This window comes from Syngnathus typhle, linkage group LG12, assembly GCF_033458585.1.
Source record: "Syngnathus typhle isolate RoL2023-S1 ecotype Sweden linkage group LG12, RoL_Styp_1.0, whole genome shotgun sequence".
NCBI classification, from domain to species: domain Eukaryota; kingdom Metazoa; phylum Chordata; class Actinopteri; order Syngnathiformes; family Syngnathidae; genus Syngnathus; species Syngnathus typhle.
Window position 1 is genome coordinate 4773525 of NC_083749.1, and position 19544 is coordinate 4793068.

At 44.8% G+C, this 19544-nt stretch overlaps 2 protein-coding genes across 2 annotated transcripts; one reads left to right on the forward strand and one right to left on the reverse strand.

Annotated features, from left to right (window-relative positions):
• The first annotated feature begins 1701 nt into the window (after nucleotides 1-1701).
• Nucleotides 1702-4020, forward strand: oaz1b (ornithine decarboxylase antizyme 1b). The gene is given in 6 exon segments (XM_061293462.1): nucleotides 1702-1826; nucleotides 2647-2701; nucleotides 2703-2789; nucleotides 2861-3033; nucleotides 3113-3198; nucleotides 3288-4020. Coding segments are annotated over 6 exon segments (657 nt in total). The 3' UTR covers nucleotides 3419-4020.
• On the reverse strand, nucleotides 3693-19299 carry LOC133163503 (E3 ubiquitin-protein ligase UHRF2-like). The gene is made up of 16 exons (XM_061293459.1): nucleotides 18916-19299; nucleotides 12360-12761; nucleotides 11900-12186; nucleotides 11137-11355; nucleotides 10946-11055; nucleotides 10373-10559; nucleotides 10044-10167; nucleotides 8426-8533; nucleotides 8254-8358; nucleotides 8031-8137; nucleotides 7785-7947; nucleotides 7586-7723; nucleotides 7251-7515; nucleotides 6874-7022; nucleotides 6676-6774; nucleotides 3693-6341 (listed from the first exon to the last, which is right to left on the reverse strand). The coding sequence occupies exons 1-16, from the start codon at nucleotides 19066-19068 to the stop codon at nucleotides 6195-6197; spliced, it is 2763 nt and encodes a 920-aa protein (XP_061149443.1). The 5' UTR covers nucleotides 19069-19299; the 3' UTR covers nucleotides 3693-6194.
• Between the last annotated feature and the right edge of the window lie 245 nt (nucleotides 19300-19544).

The following is a 19544-nucleotide window of genomic DNA, read 5'->3' on the forward strand; positions in this document are numbered from 1 at the left end:
GCTGCGTATGGGGCGGGCCGACGTGATCTGTCACCATAAAAACAAACAAAAACGAATCAAAGCTAATAACTGATTACAATGATCGTACTGACATTTTATTACTCGTGTAACTACGTTTAATGTATACATACAGTGACAAAATTACGTTTTGCTCCTCTTTTTTATCTGATATTTTTTTCCTTTCTTCCACGATGACAGAAAGCGAGGAGGGACAAGTGTCCTGTGGGCGGACCCGTCACAAAAATAGCGATTATAAATGATTTACATGCAAAATATACAAACAAACAGATTACTAAATAAATAAAGTCGAGGGGCTGATAATTAAGCCCCCTTATTAGTGCTACCGTTATGTAAGTTTAATTTTGTTCCCTTGCTCCCTGGATAAATAAATACAAGGAAATATAGTTTTATTGACACATCACAAAAATTGCAAATATTAAAAAAATATATATATACCATTGGGTTATTGGTACTTGACTTGTTCATTCTGTGACTTCTGGGGATAAAGCAGCAACATCTAACATTCTCTTTAAATGTTAGGCAAGACTCCTTTCTGTTCATTTTTTTTTGTGTGTGGGCCTACATGTTTTGGACTTGAATAAATATGTTGAGTATTTCTATTCATGTTTTCATTTAATATTTGTCCAATAATATTAACATGATATTTGGAGAGGGGTTAAGGTATTTAAATGTGACCTAAATGATGAGAATACTATTCATATATAGAATAAACATTAGATACTTTGACAGCTGTTTAGATTATGTACTGTACAGTATATAACAAATAACTATCCCACAGCGTGTAGTCTATTAAACATGTTTTGATATATTAAATTGTGTTACACATAGAAACTTGAAATACATAGTAGATGATCATGTAATAATCAAAGACATTTCCAATTGTTAGTCACAACTGTACTTGTGTAAAGGCTTATTAATGCCTATAGTTATGGAAATGTTTTAACCTCATTTTATTTTCACAATTGTGCAGTCATTCGAGCTGAAGTTGTTATATTTGATTTACACCGCTAACAGCAATGATTTACATAAACTGGATGGAGGCTAATTGGCCCATCTTCCGCTTTTGTTTTCGACCCTAGTACTTTTCCATTTAACGTAGCCTAGCATTTAGCTTACGGCTCAGTGTTAATGGCGTACTACGATATTTCCCCAACGTAATTCTACGCAATAGGACCTTGTTACAAATTTAACATAATTAACGATATTCGTTTTACTGACTCTATTATCTGTCAAAAAGATGATCTTTCATTCGTGGGATAAATTGCCCAAGGCACGTATTAGCAACGTTAGCGTTTGACGTTTGGGGCAACGGAGGGTGATGCAGATACACCACGAGGTGACGTCATCTGAATCCTCTTTTTCTTAAAAAAATAAAAGCCTTATATTAGTAAAATGGCATAATGTCCGTGTCACAACAAACATAATAATCGGAGAAACGCTTTTAAATGATTGTCTGAGATTTGGGCAGCGGCACAGCTATACATTTCAGCCGTATTAATAGGTGGAGGTCACTTAATTTTGACGTCGCCGAGCTTCAAACGGAAGTGTGTCAACGTTCACTGGGTACCTTGACTTCTCGTCGCTCAAACAAGCTGCCTTCAACTTGCTCCGTCACTCATCAACAGAGCATAGCTGGGGAGAGATCAGTAGTTGGCCCGTCGTGTCTCTACCCGAGGCCGGATGGTAAAATCCAACCTCCAGCGGATCCTAAACAGTCATTGCTTTGCTCGCGAAAAGGAAGGAAAAACACAGACTCTCACTACCATGGCGGATTTGAGTAGCGGTATTTGTGATATGATTGCAAAGTAAGTAAGCAAGAAAGCTAGCGATGCTAATCGCAATGTGGGGGAGGGGTGGTGAGAATCTACTCATTTGAAAATAAAATCTTAATTACTATACGGATTAGTTCCAGTATTTCCTAACTTAATTTTATTTCTATTTGAAGATCAGACCGTGTTAACAAAGTGACATGTTAAATTGGGGATTTCTGGCCTAGCATTCGTTAACTCTCCATTACAATATGCGTAAACAGCTCATGTTATTCGGCTACTTAGCGTCAGCGAGCAGCAGGTAAAGCTAGTTATTAGAATAATAGTAAAATTGGTGTCGATTGTGAAATTCTGCTTCAATGTGGCGTTTTATGACATTCAAGTCATGACAAGTCACTAGTATCCTGCCAGTGCGTTTCAAGCTACTTCCTCGTTTGGCATAAATGCGTCACTACACGTGTAATAATAGGCAACTCAATGACCCCGGGTCAATTACCATGTCATTATCAATTTTATGATTTTTTATGAAAGCAGTAAAATGTTCCGGGTCAAGTCTGTCTCGTGAGTGGTGTCAGGTTGCAACTGTTATGTAACACACGGTTACAAGCTAACATCTTATTGCGTAATGACGTCTCCTGGGTCCTACCAGCGTACACCTAGCGTCACAGTGCGTAATGACGTAACACCGCTTAGCATGTAGCATCACACTAAAAAATATATGGCAGCAAGTACAGGTTTTTCCTCACGTGATTACAGCAGTCGATGCTAAATCACAGTTTTTTTTATTTATTTAATTATTTAAAGATTTCCATTTTGGTTCCAATGCTAATCCTGATTCTCTGTTCCTGCCTTCTAGTCTGTCCATGCACTGTTGTAGTAGTACCCGCGGCCCAGGGCCTCTGTGGTGCTCCTGATGCCCCTCTCCCACCCCTGAAGATCCCAGGTGGGCGAGGGAATGGTACACGGGATCACGCTCCTGCAGCTCGGTTGCTCCACTCAGTAAGTCTGCCTGTCCTGTCAAAAGATGACGTAGAAGGATTTAACCCCCCACTTGTCCTCCTTCCCACCAGGACCTGAAGTTGACCGTTAGTGAGGAGCCGGCGAGCAGCGGTTGCCCTAGGATACTCCACTTCCAAAGTCATCTCACCGTCACTAAGTCGGTTCAATGGGACGCTGTCGTGAGCAGCAGCGCTCTCTTCGTGGAGATACCTCTTGAACCGCTGCCTGAAGGCAGCAAAGAGAGGTGAGCCTTCCAGCCCGTTTCTATAGTTACAATCTCCTTTTAATATTCTTTTTTTGTTACAATTTTATTCTGTGTGCAGCTTTGCAGCTCTGCTAGAATACGCTGAAGAACATCTGAAAGTGGCCAGCGTGTTTGTCTGCTTCTACAAGAACAGGGATGATCGTGGTATGTATACACAACAGGCATCAAACTGAACTTTTTTTTTTTTTTCCCCCACCGCAAGAATCTTATTTCCCAATTTGTTTCTTTTGTAGCCAAGCTGGTGCGTACGTTCAGTTTCCTGGGCTTTGAGCTAGTGAAACCGGGCCACGCCCTCGTCCCGCCTCGACCCGACGTTCTCTTCATGGCCTACAATTTCGACAGGGACTCTTCCGACGAGGAGTAGACTCCCCTCACCATTCTGGCTCTTTTCCTCCTTTGTTTTGTGTTTGTTAAACTCTCAAGTTCCCCTTTGAGCATCAAGTTTGGATAAGAGGTTTCCCTTTGGCTTGCTTAGTGTTGTTAGATGTGATTATAGCTCTGCTTTGTTTACCCAAGGAGTCGTTTAGTTGTTTGAATGTACAACACACAAAGGTCATCATTTTTTTTTTTTTTTTTTTTTACACTCTGGTACTGGGGCGATTAAATGGCTGTCGTGTTTGAATCTTTTCAGGGGGACCATTGGTGTAGCACTAATATCTATTTGTTTAAAACCCCATTTATTGGTACTTAATAGCCGCACCATTTCAGTGAAGGCGTTTTGAGCATGTAAAGTGGATTACTTAAAGGGCCTTATTTTATTTTATTTTATGCTTTGTTCTGATGTATATCTCATTACAGTATATTCATATTTTGATTTGTGGATGGTATGAGGGGCACAAAAAGCTGTGATGTTATGATTTGACGGACTTTGCATCTGCATTCCTGTTTTGTTAAATGTTCACCTGGCAAACAGTGCAACTGTACCTATTGTACTTCTCTTATAATAAAACAAAATCCCCAAATCTATTCCATTGGTTCATTTGAGTGACTGCTTTTCATTTAGACCTCACATTTAAATATTGATGGAACACTTCTGGCCCATCGAGCATTTATCAATATTTGTGTATTAGTTGCTTGAAGTTTATAATTGGAACAGTAATTGTAAAATATGACAGTCTGCAAATCCTCATCAAAGAAAGAACGCTTTCTCGAATCCAAATATTTAATAGGTACATAAGTATTATGACATGTATAAAACAAGAAACAATGGAACCCCTCATCAAACAGGCGAATGCGCTCAGCAAAAGAAAGATTAAGTTGGAGGGAACGCAACTAAAAACCTATGGAGAGAAAGATCAGATATTGTTGAAGACTTACCGAAAAGAAAAGTGACTTGATTCTTCAGTAGAGTGCAATAGTCATTAAAAAGAGAAAGAAACGACACAGCACTAAAGCCAAGCGTCAACAAGACGTCTAAAAAGGTTTTTTTTTTAGCACTGTAGGTTCACATACGGAAGGAAGGAAGCCACTGCAGGAAGGAGCGCTATTTAGTTTGCCACAAACAAAACGAATCATTAATGCACATCACAGTTCGCCTTAAAAAGACCATTTAGAATTGCATGTTATGAAAAAACGACAACAACAACAAACAAAAACCTGAATGAACAGAAGCGAGGACGACGTCAGCACATACGTGACAAGCCCACCAGGGGGGGAAAAAAATATATATTGCATGACTAGAAAACGTGTCACGTGATCAGTAAGGAGGTGAACGTTTGAAACTCTGCCAACCGTCAACATTTGAATGCACCACACCAGGGAGGAAACTGGAAACTATTTGAAAAGTCAACTTCTGGAGAGAGAGAAAAAAAAATGCAATATTTCCAGTCGATTGTGGCATACAGTAAAAGACAAGTTGCCATTTTAGCAGTGCAAAAACAAATTGTCAAAATAAATTGACATTTCCTCAAATGCAGTGATACCATCAGCCTCCACTGTGCCTGCTTTATCTGGGTTGCCTAGCAACAAAAGTGGCCTTGAGTTATAATTCAAGGCAGTTTGGCTATCCAGGAGGACTGCTACTCATCTCCGTGAAATGTTTATAAGCCCCTGCTGAACGGCCTTCGTTGCTCCATGCTGATGTTTTTACGACGTATGCAAGCTTATTAGCAGCTAGCATGACGCAGTTAGCATGACGCGACAAACAAGTGCTTCCTCAACATTTTACTTGTATATAAATGCTTGTTATCTCTTTAGGGGGTCACTAAAATGCATTATAGTTAGTTGGGGGGGTGGGGGGTTTACTGAAAAATTAAAATCAAGGTCAACGAGGGTAGACCCATCAAATGGGGTGTGTCGTCAAAGACGCATCAAATATGTCAACCGGGCGTATCACACAAGATACATCAATTGGGCATATCATCAAGGATGTTCATAGTCTGCATCATTTAAGACGCAAGAGAAGGGAATATTGTCAAAGACACAGGAAGGTTGTCACCAAAGACACCCGCCAAAACAGTTGGGCATAACAGCCAAGATCAATTGGGTGCGTCTACAAACAAATGTCGACCCAGGCACACAGAGAAAAAAATGATGACACACATTAATTGGGTGTCTAGTTAAAAAGACATCAAGATGTGTCAAACGGGGGTCTCGCCAAAGACACATCAATATCAACGGGTTCCGTTATCTGAGCTGTGTCATTATGGTCAAAGTGCGTGGGCGCTCCATGGATGGTACACATAAATGCAGGTTGGCAGGCAGAAGACACGTACCAAATTTCCTCAAATAGTGGCCTTCGCTCGACTGAACACCTCCCTCCCAAAAAATTCCACATACTCTGCAGTCGAGTATTATTGTAGTATAGTTGTAGAGTATCTAAGTGTGTGCGTGTGTGGGTGGGCTTGCGATTGTGTGCGTACGTGCGTTCAAGTCCTTGGTTGTAAAATCTCAGGCTGGTGAGGTTTATGGAGAAAACGGATGAGGTCGGAACCTACTGAGGTGCTTTGTGTGCTCAATGATTGTATACGTGAAATGGCTGTGTGACGCACTATACATTTGCCCATTGGGAGAAAGAAGTGCAATGCATCTTTAAAGTGGAGCTCTCAACAGTTTACTGGATGTAGGTGTGTGTGTGTGTGTGTGTATGTATGTGCGTGTGTGTGTGTATACACGCCTTCTGGTTTACAGTGACCGGAATCTCATCGGCCTTTTGTGTAGCCGGGAAAGAACTGGTCCAGCAGAACCTGTAGAGTCTTGTTTTGTGTCATGACGTAGTCCTTGCCCAGGTCGTGGCGGCAGGCGGGGCAAGTGTACACCTCGGCCCGGAACGAGCGCTGGAGGCACGTCTAAGCACACGGAACAAAAAGGCATCTCATAAATTACTGTAGGAATATTATATTATTCTTGAGAAATAGATAAAAAGGTATGTTCATGTATTAGACTCCGAAAATTTGTAAAAAGTGTTTACAATAAAATGAATTAAAACTCAAAATTAAAATAAAAAAGGGAACATCATTTGTAAAAAAGCATTTGAAATAAAATTAATTGCAATAAAAAAAATGGAACAAAACTGGGAAGAGTTAAGAATAATGGAAAATAAAGTTAATTTGGGTTTACCCTAGAGCGCAAGAATGTGATTGGTCCAATCGAAATATTTTGGACAGCTCTTCACTGTTTTACCTTGCAAACGTTGTGCGAGCAGACGGTGGTGACGGGCTGGAAGGCCAGCTCCTGGCAGCAGACGCACATGAAGATTTGTTCCATCTTGCGCAGGAAGTTCTCCAAAAGCACATCAAGAAACATTAGTTTCATTTTGAGAGGGGGTGCAGAGATAACATCCCAAATTGGGTAGGCTATTCTGAGCAAGAAAGAACTTACTGGTCCCTCTGTAAGGTGTCCCAGGGCCTCGTCCCACAACTTCTTGTTGGCCGTGTCCTCTCCGATCAACTGCTGCTGCTGCTCCGACAGAACGAACGCCTCCTCCACCTTCACGCGCTTTAAGGGAGGCTCAGACGCTGGTGACCAATCTGGACGAGCGGGGGGAAAAAAAAATACAAATAAAAAGTAAATAACAAACGTAATGTAAATGTCTCTGTTCCCATGTCACACCAGCAGAGGGCAGCAATAATCCACGGCATCCTCAAATAATGGCATCAAAAACAAATAACTGCAGCTCAGTAAATAAAAATAAAAACGGTGGACTTGATCAATTTAAAAAAAGAAATACAATCTCCCATGACGACAACGCCACCCACCAGAGTCCTTGCTGGTTTTCTGATTGCCGTTACTCTGCGGCGCCTCCTCCTCGTCCTCTTCCACGGCGGCCATCAGATGCTCGTACTCTTCGTCCTCCTCTTCCGCCGCCTTCTCCATCTTATGTTCCTTCCGCGGCCGACCCCTCCCCCTCCCCCTACCTCGCCCCCGCCCGGAGTGGTGCTTACTCCGCCCGCCGCGACCGGGCCGCGCGACGGCCTCCTTCTTTGACTTGTTCGCCATGACCGCCTGATAGCCTGGTGGGTACTGTACACACATGGCCACGGTAACTAGGTAGAAATACTTCATATTTTTCAGGTGGACTGGCGGGTCTAACCTGGATCATTAGACCCAATTTTTTGATCCTCTCCAGTCCTTCTGGGGTCCAGGGTGCTGGTTCCAGATCGTCCCGTCTGAGCAGGTACCTCCACACCAAGTAGCCGCACTTGCCGATTTCCGGCCAATATTTCACCACCTAAAACGAAATCCGACAGCATCTAACACGTGTTCCGTGAAAACAAAAAGTGTCTCTTGACCTTGTAGATGCCGTCGTAGCGGTTTCCCTCCTCGGGGGCATATTTGCTGATGCGGCGACCTTTGGAGCTGCGCACCACTCTCACCGGCTTCCCGGCCCGCCAGTTCCGGGACTCGGCTCCGTCTTTGTCGTTGAGCGGGGCATCGCAGTTCAGCGCCAAAGCTCTGCGTATACACCAAACCTTTAGGACATAAACTGACTTGGCAGAGATGTGCAAAGATTCAGAGCTATGAACGGGAAACCGGACCTGTTCATGTGGGTCAACGTCTGGTCAAACGAGTGCTCTCCAATGCGTTTGTTTCCCGAGAGGTCACGACCTCCGCTGCCCGTGTATGTGAATTCATCCCCCCGGTCCTAAAGCAGGTCCAAGTGACACGAGTCAGATTTATTTTGCTCCCAAAGGGGAAAGGGGGGGGGGGGGGCATTGATTGGCATCCGCAATTCAATCAGCGTTAAACACACGACCTCACCACTTCATCCTCGAAGCCCCCCGCCAACACCAGCGAGTAGGACCCGTCGTTACTGCGACCGTGAATGCCGCCGACGTGCGGCCTGTGAACGCCTGCCTCGCTCACCTGAGAGTACAAAGAAAATGAAACGTGCCCTCTATAGTTTCCGCCCGGCAACCATACGGCAGCCAACCTGAACTCGGAATTTCCACGTGGTTCCGACGGGAACGCCGGGAATGGGTCCGTAGTGGTTGGAGGGAACGATGGTGCACTCCTTGGTACGTCCCACGCAGGCCATGCCCTGAAGAGAAGAGCATAAGCGCAATTAAAATGACCTGGACAAAAGTATTGGGACACATCTCTTCATCCACATTGAATACCGACTTAACTGCGCGTGTATTTATATCAAAGCGAGAATTCGGGACAATGCTTGGTATGAAGTCATGGCTGCTAAATGCGCCCACATAACACTCATAAGCTGAGCTGTTTTGAATTAGCTCACAGACGGAATGTTCCAAAGAAGAAAGAAAGGAGGTATTTTCCCCATGACATGTCCAGGAAAGTGTCTCGGTCACACTAAGCACCATTTAACTCATTACCTTAGAACAGGGGTCCCCAAACTTTTTCCTGTGAGGGCCACATAACCTTTCCCTTCTCTGATGGCGGGCCGGTGGCAGTTTGTAACAGAAAAAGTGTGACGATCGTAGGGGAGCTTAAAAAAATTATTGTTTTCCAGAAAGCCACACATAACCAAATAACGGTTATTTAATAACCCTTTCCAGGTTCTTTACAGAAAAAAGGTCAGGAAACAAATAATAACACTATTAATGAAATAAATAATAACTAAACCCTCTCTGAGTTCTTCACAGAAAAAACAGGAAATAAATAATAACTAAATAACTCTCTCTGGGTTCTTCATAGAAAAAAAACCATGGAACATTAACTTTCTGTTGTGCCATGCACAATCTTAACAGACAAAAGTTCAGCTCAGTTGTCAGAGCAGAACCTCTCTGACACATATGAGCAGTCTCTTAAAGTTCTTGTGTTCCTTCCTTATAATCCTTTTGTAGGTTCCAGTAGGCTTGTAGACACCGCTGTCTTTTTTGTTAAAGTTTGATAGTGCGTCATAGTCTGGAGTAAAATTTGTTGTGGCAATTCTTAGGCGAGATCCGAGGTGTTGGTCCGTTTACCTCGATCTGTGACGGGTAGATGTTGACGTTCATGTGGCTGAACGTCACGTCGCGTACGTCGAGCCAAATTGGCAACTCTTTTAAACGCTCGGCACTGTGTTCACCCTGCTTTACTTGGGCGACATTTTAACGGAAGGATTCCAGGGGAAGGTTTGTGGGTGGCTTTAGCGCAAAACTGCATCTGAAAGCTCAGCGCGCGAATTACAAGAATGCTGTCGTCACAGCCCACGCTCTAAATTCGGGACTGATACAAATAGAGCGCGAGTGCGCCATGTCCGTACACGCACTTGTGAGTGTGCACCGAGCTTTCTGACACGGCTTCCGGTAGTAAATGCGCAAGCGAGCGCTCCCCCTTCTACTGGGGAAACGCAGTCATTGCAGGCAAAATGAGCAAAAAAAAAAAAAAAAACAGTTTAATAATACAATTTATTCAGGGTTGGCGGGCCGGATTAAACGGTCCCGCGGGCCGTATCCGGCCCGCGGGCCGTAGTTTGGTGACCCCTGCCTTAGAAGGTGAAATGAAAAAAATGAACTCGCCCAAAAATAGTACTGTCTTTTCTTTCTTTTTTTTAACACCATTGATTGTGGCTGCAATTTGCCCCCTTTCCATTTTCCTCTTACCTTGCCCCAGTCTCGTTGACTCTCGGTCGTGGCTGATGGCATTTTGGCTCTCTTCTTGCTGGCCTTGAGCTTTTCCCCGGCCTTGACCACTTCGCTTGTGTCATTCTTACAGGTGGGACAGTACCTGGCGGCAAAACATGGGAGGAGCTTACACGATGATGTCATCTTGTAGCGCTTACAAAACAGGGGGAGCTATAAATAGAAACATGGAAGGCGGGGTCGGGGGGGTGGTGATCTTCTTGCTTTTCAGACAGCACATGGGATTAGATCACAGCATTATTTTATTTTTGGGACAGACGTCTATCAAAAGAGCGGATGAGAAGACTCACCAGTCCTCGTCATCGGGGATAGTGGCCAGGGGCGGGTTGAGGCAGTAGATGTGGAAGGCCATGTTGCACTCGTCGCAAAGCAGCTGCATGTGAGCATCCTGCTTGCCGCCGCACACGCAGCATGAGCAGAAGCGGCACTCGGCGTCCGGATCGGCTTTGCAGTGTTTGCACTCTGGCCCGCTCTTTCCTTAAATCCACACGGGGACAGCAAAACATGAGCGAGTCTATTTTGTGTGCAATTTGGAGGCCTTCGCCTCGTTCGGGGGGCCTGAAAGTTATTGTAGTTAAAGGTAATAATGGCCTCTTTCAAATCTTGAAATTAGCATCTCCCACTTATAAATCTGCTTCTATTTAGGGCTCATTCAAAATGGCAACTTCCAAACAAAATGGCTGACTTCCTGTTTGATTTGTGAGAGTCTTTTGGGCCGCTTGTCTTGAATGCCTGCTTCAAATAGAAGCTCTTTTGGACAAACTTAATTTTTTATCATTATTAATGATTCAAATTAATTTGTATTGGCCACATTCAAGTTGAGAGTGTACTCTCCGTTGTCGCTGTGGCTTCACGCAGCATACTTTTAAATTGTCCATCTGCAGCTGACAACGCCGAAGCCCCTGGTTTCTCCAGCTGGTAGATTTCATCCAAGAAGTGAATTTTGCAATCCCCAATTACATCGCCGGGACCCCTAGAAGAGGGTAGGGCACACAAAAACAATCAGAAGAGTGTCAAGGAGCTAAAGAAGCAGGTGACCCTCAAGATTTTTCACCCCAGAAGAATCTTGACTCGGAGCTCCTTGTTGGTGCGAGAGGCCTGATTGAGGGTCTGGATTTCCGCGTCGAACCAGAAGCCCCTCTCCTCTGGCGTCTCCATGTTGTAGTTGACAAACACATGCATGCCCACCATGAGTTGGTCCCAGCGCAGCAGGGTGCGGGCACGGGGCCGTATGTTGACCGCTCGCATCTCCACCAGACCATTCTCGGGGTAGCTGGCAGAAAACCAAAATGGAAAGAACTAATTATATAACATTCAGGGTCAATTCTTTAATTGGGGGATTTTTAATTGCCTTTTTATAAATGGAGAACGAGCAAGTCTGGGGCAAACACTCGATTGGCGTACACAAGGTATTAGCCGTGCCTAGGCGGCCATGTTTTAACGACGACACGTTTGCGGCAATTACAGACAAAAGCCGGAGGAGAAAAAGTAATGCTCCCGAGAACGCGGGGGTAACCATGGAAACGCCAGCTTGCAGAATTAATTTGACAGGGGGGAAAAAAAAAAAAAGAGGTTCCTGCCAGATACGAGTCCAATTTGTGTGCTGCCGCAGCTGAAGCACTCGTGCGTTTTTATCGCCGTACGCGATTTCCCGCTGCGGCGCAACATCTTGCCACCGAAGAGGAACGCAAACTCATTATCTCACTAGCAGGTAACAAAGCTCAAATGGCTAATGAACATTGAATTTTAAAATCTCTGCGTGTTTGTTTACAAACACCATCAGCCAGTATTTCCCGGCACGGTGAGACAGCACTTACTCCTCATATTTAATGTGATAGACGACGTCCTCTTCAGCGGAGTCCGTCTGCGATGTGGAAGCTCCGTTGCTCTCGGAATTTAACGCGTTATTCCTGACAGTGTCCGTGCTTTGGCCCGGGCCGAGGGGCTGCTGCCCCTGCTCGCCCTCCAGCTTTCCATTAGTCCTTTTAGGGGGCCGTCCCACCTTGTTCTTGATGGGTCCTTTTGGGGCGCGGGTCACGTTTTCTACACAGGCTTCAAACCAGGCGCCCACGGTCACGTCCCTGCAGTCTACTAGCTCATTGATCTGGAGGGGATGAAGTGATAGCAAATTTTCAAATCAATCTGAGACCTGCAAAACAACAACAACAAACATCCAACGGGGAGGCAGTGCCCCCATGGCCCCCCCAGCTAGCTCCGCTAGTGCTCCGCACGTAATTACACTGCAAAACAAATAAAAGGCACCAGTGCTTGACTTACTTTGTACTTCCCGATTCCCGGGTCCACTAGCGTGTTCTTGCTGGATGTCGGCGGTTGGGTGTCGCGCGGGGGACTCGGAGGCTTGATGCCATTTTTGGTGCTAGCTGAGTTATTAGGGGCAATGGCGTCCGGCTTACTCTCGTCGGCAGTCTCGGCCGTGTCGCTGCGGTCATTGTCTTTATCGGGGGAAGTTTCCATAGCAGCAGGGGAGACCGGAGCGGGGCGGTCGGGGCTTTCGGCCCGAGGGACCGCGGAGGCCGGGGCAGGGGTGGAAGTGCACGCCACGCTGGGGGGCTCCTTGGCCAGGGGGCTGTCCGGAGGATCTGTTTGTGAGCGAATCAGCAGCTGGACGATATCATTGAGACCCACGTTGTAGTCAAATAGTGTCTGGCCATCTTCCATCTTGTAAAAAAAACACAAAGACACATCAATTTTTCCCAATGCGGTTCAGCAGCCATGTTAGACTTGTGATTTAGTTGGAAGCTAATCACGGTCGTGAGAGCTACGCCGAAACAAATTGCTGAGAAGAAACGCTTTGACCTAACGCCCAACGAGCCGCCGTCGTCACACCAGAACAGCGAGGAGTCTGTCAAGGACAAAGAGGGTACGCAGGCTACATTCGATCATCGCTCTCTGGAGCTTACAGAAGGCGTTAGAACGCTTCGACAAGCACACCGGTGACATCTAAGGACGTGGCTGAATGCGTTGGAGAATAATCCAGCGGTCCATATTGCGACTGATTAGAAACATACGCATTTTGAAAATCAAAGTGAAGAGATGCAGAAGGGCATATCCCGTGCTGCTTTTTTTTTTTTTTTGCCGAAAATGTTATGAGGGGGAGAAACGGTGGGTTGCCATGACGACCAAATGAGAGCAGGCCCGATTTGCTACCCCCACCGCCCCCTATCTACGTTGAACCTGAATGTGTGAAGAATCAAAACTAACATCCGCCTTTTTTTTTTTTTTTTTGCAGACTTTGCAGAACGTACTTCATTACATTGAGCGCTCACTCGGGTGTCGGCCATGTCCACTCATTACAGTCGGCAGCCATTTATCTCCAGGTTCATTGTGTGCCGGCGAGTCGAGCGAAGCCGCCGCCGCCGTCCTTCCAGGAAGAGACCATTCGAAGCCTTAGTGAATCGGGCAGGGGTGGAGGCGTGCACCCCCTCCCCCCCCCATCCGGGTTTAAATCGTCTCGTGAATTTTAGAACAGGCTCAGCCTCGGTCTTCCATTCAAGTCCCTGTTTCACCTTCACCGGTTGACCGCAAGGATAACACGGGCGAGGTTTTTCACAATTGCATGCGCCGCATTAGAACCGAATGGCATCTCGGCGGCTCTCCCCTTTTTTCCCCCCAGCGACTTCATTCCCGCAATTTGTGACAGCCCGGTTTCCAATCCCGAAGCCGCTCAACAGTCGACAACACAAAGACACCCGTGGCGTCCAGATTTCTCCTCGTGTGACGGACCGATAGCGTGACCGTGATCTGGCCATGGGTACCTTCTATCATAAATAATGCAGTAGAACATAAACACACGTTGCCTCTGGTATCCTCATTTTATGACTCAGTCAAATGTCACGCGGTGTTCCACTTGGGAACGTCGGATTCTAATGAAGATTTTGGACGGACTTGAGACACTTGACTTCAGGAAAAGGCTGTAACAAACCACAGCGCAAGGCAAGCGTGTGTGTGTGTGTGTGTGTAGTGGAATGAAACGAGCCCTTCTCTCCACAGGGCTAATTTCTCTTCAGTTATTTTTGCAGGCAGCCTTTCAAACGGCGTGTCGCTCATTGTAGCGGATACCAAAGAATATCAGACAGAAGCTCAAACGGAGACAAGAAAAACGACCTGTGGCTCGAGTCAAAAACAACCTCGGCCATCCCAAAAAATAAATAAAAGCACTTCCTGCTGTGTACGGCGTGACCGAGGAGAATTTTGTCGAATTCGTCACATGATCCTGTTTGTGAACGTTCCGACGACAACACAAAGGGGTTGCGGGAAATTGACTTTTAAAATGCAAAATGTTTTAAATATGTGTGTGTTGCCGGAAATTTGTCTCCAATGAGAACACCCAGGCCGTGATCGATAGACTTTGAAGAGAGTGCAGGACAGCGACTGGAGTGTTGTTCTCCGAAAGGATTTAATGGTGTGAAACCAGAGCTTCCCCACACGGTGTTGGCGGCTATCCGAAGCGATTTTCGCTCTCGCCCTCCAACCCGTAGCCTGTCTCAGCGAAGGGCTGAGTAAAATAGGTCACATTTCCCAAAACAATGGCGCAGGCCACGGGGTGTGTCTGCCAATTCATGCTAGAAGGCTTCTACCCGAGATGTACTGCTTCAACAGTTAATGATACTTGAATCAACGTTCGTAGAAAAGACGATAAGCACGCAATAAAATCACTTGGAGGACAAAAAAAAAAATAATAAACAGGATTTTTTTTTTACTTGGACTCATTGTGCAAAAAAAATACTATGATAAGAAAAAAATAATAATATAAAAAGCTAATTGCAATGTTAGCGTCATAGTTGATCGTGAAATGTAGAGCTGTAAAAATTAATTCATTAATCGACAACTTATCAATTAATCGACAACTATAGTACTAATCAAGTCATCGTTTATCGACATTTTTTAATTCAACATTGTCCAAATCTATTCATGTCACCCTCTCAACAGTAATCATTAATTTTTGGGTGTCGTAGTCATTCACGGAAATGACGTAATAATCGATTGAATAATCGATTCTGAAATTTTTCGATAGTGGCAGCCCTAATGAAATGCGAAAGGCATTTTTAACACAAATTAGCTCACCACGGCAGAGTGGCTAAAGCTTTCCCTCAACCTGGAAGCCATTACGACACTTTTCCATTCCACACGGAGGTCAAGCGGCAAAAGAGACAACGTTGCGTTTCGACTTGAGAGCTTGCTTTGTCGTTGGAGACGACGAACCGTGTGCAAAGACTCCTCCTGTCTTTGTCTGCCGACTGACCATGAAGCGTACAAGTACAAACACGCGCGGCTGCATCAAACTGCCCAAAGTGGGGCCATCGAAATATCCGTGCGTGTGCAATAATCAAAACCGAAGCCTTAAGTAGGTCACGGCAACAGTGCTCGCGAGTATGCGCAAATTTGTGTGTTACGCTTTTCCTACGTGCCAACAATAGAAAACGGCTCACGTTGGTAACGCAAGAAACATGTGGAACCGTTTAATAAACAAGCCAACCTTTTTATTTTTTTATAAATTGTCTTAACTGAAAGCCCGCGTGGGCGTGGAGGTAGCAAGGCCGCTTGAACAACAGAAGGTGTGTGCGTGCCTATGTGGCGTGAAAAACGGTGACACGAGATGCCGCAAAGGCAAACACGGGTAGCACGGCGGCAAATAAAACACACAAAAAAAAGCGAGGGAAAGACTTGCGATGGCGTCGAGAACCTCGCGGCGCCTGCAGTGAGCTGAAGCGGGCGTGTGTGTGTGTGTGTGTGAGTGTGGCGGTGGGGGTAAACAAGACGCCATTTTGGAAAGGAATTAAGACAGAGCTTTTCCCGTGCGCGGGAGGGCACCATGCAGCTCACGTTGGACTGGGTGTCGCTGGCTCATTCCACGCATTACTTAGCGCTCGGAAATCCCCGAATCAACCCTCCCTGCTCATTTTCCAGCTAGACGGAGGAGGAAGCGCGGGATTTTGCAGTAGCGAAGGCCTAGCCGTTGCCAGCATGGCCAGTAACCCCCCCTCACCCGGCAACCCACGGCTGCTTTGTGACATAACCCGGCTAATAATTAAACCGCGGGCCAACTCCATGTCTTTTAATGACGTCTGTTTTTTTTTTTTGGCAAGCCAGTATACAGAAAGCTATTTTCAAAGGTTAAGGACAAAAAGCTGCCGTAAATAATAAAAAACAGGTTCTTTTTAATGTATATATTTATTCATTTTATTTATTTATATAGCATCATTTATATAGCAATTTTTTTATGTATATATTTATTTTATTTATAGAATGTCATGATTTTTTTATTTTATTTTAAAAGGTGATGTGATAAAGCCACAGATTTGTTAGCCTAATTGTTTCCAATCAGACTTGTGATTTTTGGATACCATCATTTGGTAGAATTTTGTCTTTTTTTAATACCCCAATTTCATCTCTGTCAGCAGAGTGGAATCAGACGTCGGCCACAGTCACCGTTTCCTTCATTGGAACCGATTTCCAAAACAGGAAATTGTATGTTAGTCACTTTCATTCATAAAGGACATTCTTTGCGAGTGATACGCATGTGACTGCAGGAAGTAGCACTCGGATGTAAACAATGAGAGTCCACGCACCGAAAGGTCACTTCCCGTGTCGACCATTGATAATAAATCTGTCGATTTGCACAATTTTGAATTCAACCATATCTTTGACATTATTAAGCAATTAAAAAAATAAATATGGAGTCATTTTTTTGAAGGATTAGTCGCGGATTAATCGACCAATCATTGCACCTCTGAAATCCGCAAGCATATACGATGAGGCTTGAAAAAATCGCTTTCGTAAGTTGTGGGCAGTTGCCTGGTGAATGCGTGAAAACGTGCGGCCGATCTTTTCCATGCCTGCATTCCTCCACGTTTGAGCCACGAGAGCACCGCCTATCCGCTTAAAATCTCTCTCGCGGCTCGACGAGAGGTTTTCAATCGCCACCGGCTAGCTTGCAAGCTAACAGGCCTGGTAATAAGAACTAAGTAACTTCCTTTTGCACCGGATAACCACTGATGCGAACAAAGGCGTGCAAGTTAGTGGGGGATGGGAGCGACTCGCCAACGTGCATCAATGGGCGCCATTTTATCCGTGCAAAAAACAGGCAAGGTGAGAAACAGTTTAATTAGATATCTCCTCAATTTAACCCCGCATTCGCACTCTCCCTAATCCCTCAAATTACAAACCAATCTCTCGATTTACTTTACAGCGTCTTTAAGTACATTATAAAATACAATCAGAAAAAGTACAAATAAAATGGCTGTTCTCTAATTGACACCTAACGAATAGACCCCTGGCGTTGTGCAGTTATGTAGATAAATCCTCCCCGGCCACGATCCGACGCACTAAAATACGATATATTAACCTCATTTAGCTACGTGACACGAAATAAAACCCGATTGAGAGGTAATGTTGTTGCCGACGAGAGTGTTTGAGAGCTGTGTGCAGATTTTACGACACCTAACAATGTGCTAGTAAAATTATGAAAGATCTGAAGAGCTGTCATAAAATAGCTGATGTATGTTGTCGTCTATTTTTTTTCCCCCCGTATTGGCTTCAGTCAAAACAGAAGTGAAGATTGGAAAGTCATCAAAATGTCCTTGCGGAAATGTTTTAAATGCGGAATACACAGTATACTACTGTCTGAAGAAAAACTGTACATAGGAGGAACAGAGTGCTAGTAAAAAAAACATAATAAACCGATTATACGCACAGCACACACTTGCCACAGTTTTACGTGTATCAGATAGACCCCTAAAAAAGTTCTGATCCTCTAGTAGGCTTTTCCTGTGATTTGAGTTTTAAATGTGGTGACAGAAGAAATGCGACTAGTTTCTCAAGGCGCTCACCAGGTCCAAACTAACAGGTCAGCGCGAGATAGTGGGTGTGCCCGACTGGTAATGCTTGACACCTCATGGGTCAGAGTCTCTGGGCAAGATGACCTGATCTGGCGCAATGGTTTCTTTTTGCACAATTTATATGAATCACATAAATTATGTTGGTCTCATTTTGACATCACATAAAACTGTCCATTGATCAAGGTTGTAGACTTTTAAATTCACACACTAATTGACTGCAACATTTCTCTGGATGTTCAATAGCACTTTTTATCCCAGAAAATATCAGTGCAAACATTCACTCTTTGAGTAGTCACTCTTTTCGACATAAAATTGAATTTCACACAATAAAAAAATAAATAAAAATAGCAACAAAGAACTTTCGAAATAACACTGGATTATTCGCCGATGTGTAAATCTGCTGCAGTATGGCGCCAATTACTGCTATCAATATCTTTTTGCCTTAAGTATCGGGGGCTAGTATCGACAGCTTCCTCGACTTGTCTATTTCTAAACAAAATCAGTTGTACTTGCAGTATGTACTCTCTATAACTTTTTTTTTTTACTTTTACTAAAGACTGTTTACTCGAGTCTCCGTTCTTGTACTTAAATACAGAAGGTGAATATGTTTGCCACCTGTGTTTCAATCATGCAGACATAAAGTGGGAAAGACCTCAGTGGATGCTAACATGTGCAAAGAGTGGGTGGTGCTCTCCTTCCTCTCTCTCAGTCTACCGCGTCAATGTAAACAAACATGTCCACGGCGCATATTGTGTGTGCACAGGGACTCCCCAAAACAACGACGTGACCGAGAGGACCACTCTTGAAAACGGGGAGAGAGAGGAGAGAGAGAGAGGGGCTGTTCTTGCGCAACAGCTATTGGCGAATTCCTATCAAAACAGGAAGCCATGGAGCCACTGTCATTAGTTTTTAACAGCATGAAAATACATTTGTGTAAAAGATCAGTGTTGCGTGATGAGCAGGGGAACCCTTACCTGTTTGCCCCGGTAGAAGAGGCGCTGTTGTTGCGGGCTCACATTGAAGATGTCCCGTATTTTCACGCGGAGGGTCTCGATTTTGGTCAGCCTGGAGAGATCGTCCACGGTTCGGGTCTCCTTCCCGTCTATGGTGCGGACCTGGATCCACATCGTCGCGCCGCCCCTGTTTTTAATACGTCTCGACAAAAACGAGCGGTTTGATTGTTATTCTGTGGAGAATGTTGATGTCTGAAAAAGGGGCGCGGTGGTTCAAACGGACACAATCCGAGTCTCCATCGCGCTTTTTCCGCAGCAGAGGCAAAAAACATCGGCCGGAGGACTAGTGTGTGCTGTGGCTCGTGCGGATGGTGTTCCACATGAGGTCGCGGCGCCAAGCGAGTCTCGCGAGATCTCACCCGCGAGACCTATCACTCGGTTGTTAAAGGCGCAGCTCACAACAACAACAAAAGCGCTCACCACCGGTCTGGTGAGGAAAAGTTAAATGTTAAATCTGTACCAGTGATTCGAAGCCTGAACACGTTTTCAGCGATGATCTTGTACATATACAATGTACCTAGAAACAAATATTTAAATTAATTTCCCCATCGTACAGGTTATGTTAAAACCGTTATCTCTTTTGGAGAAGA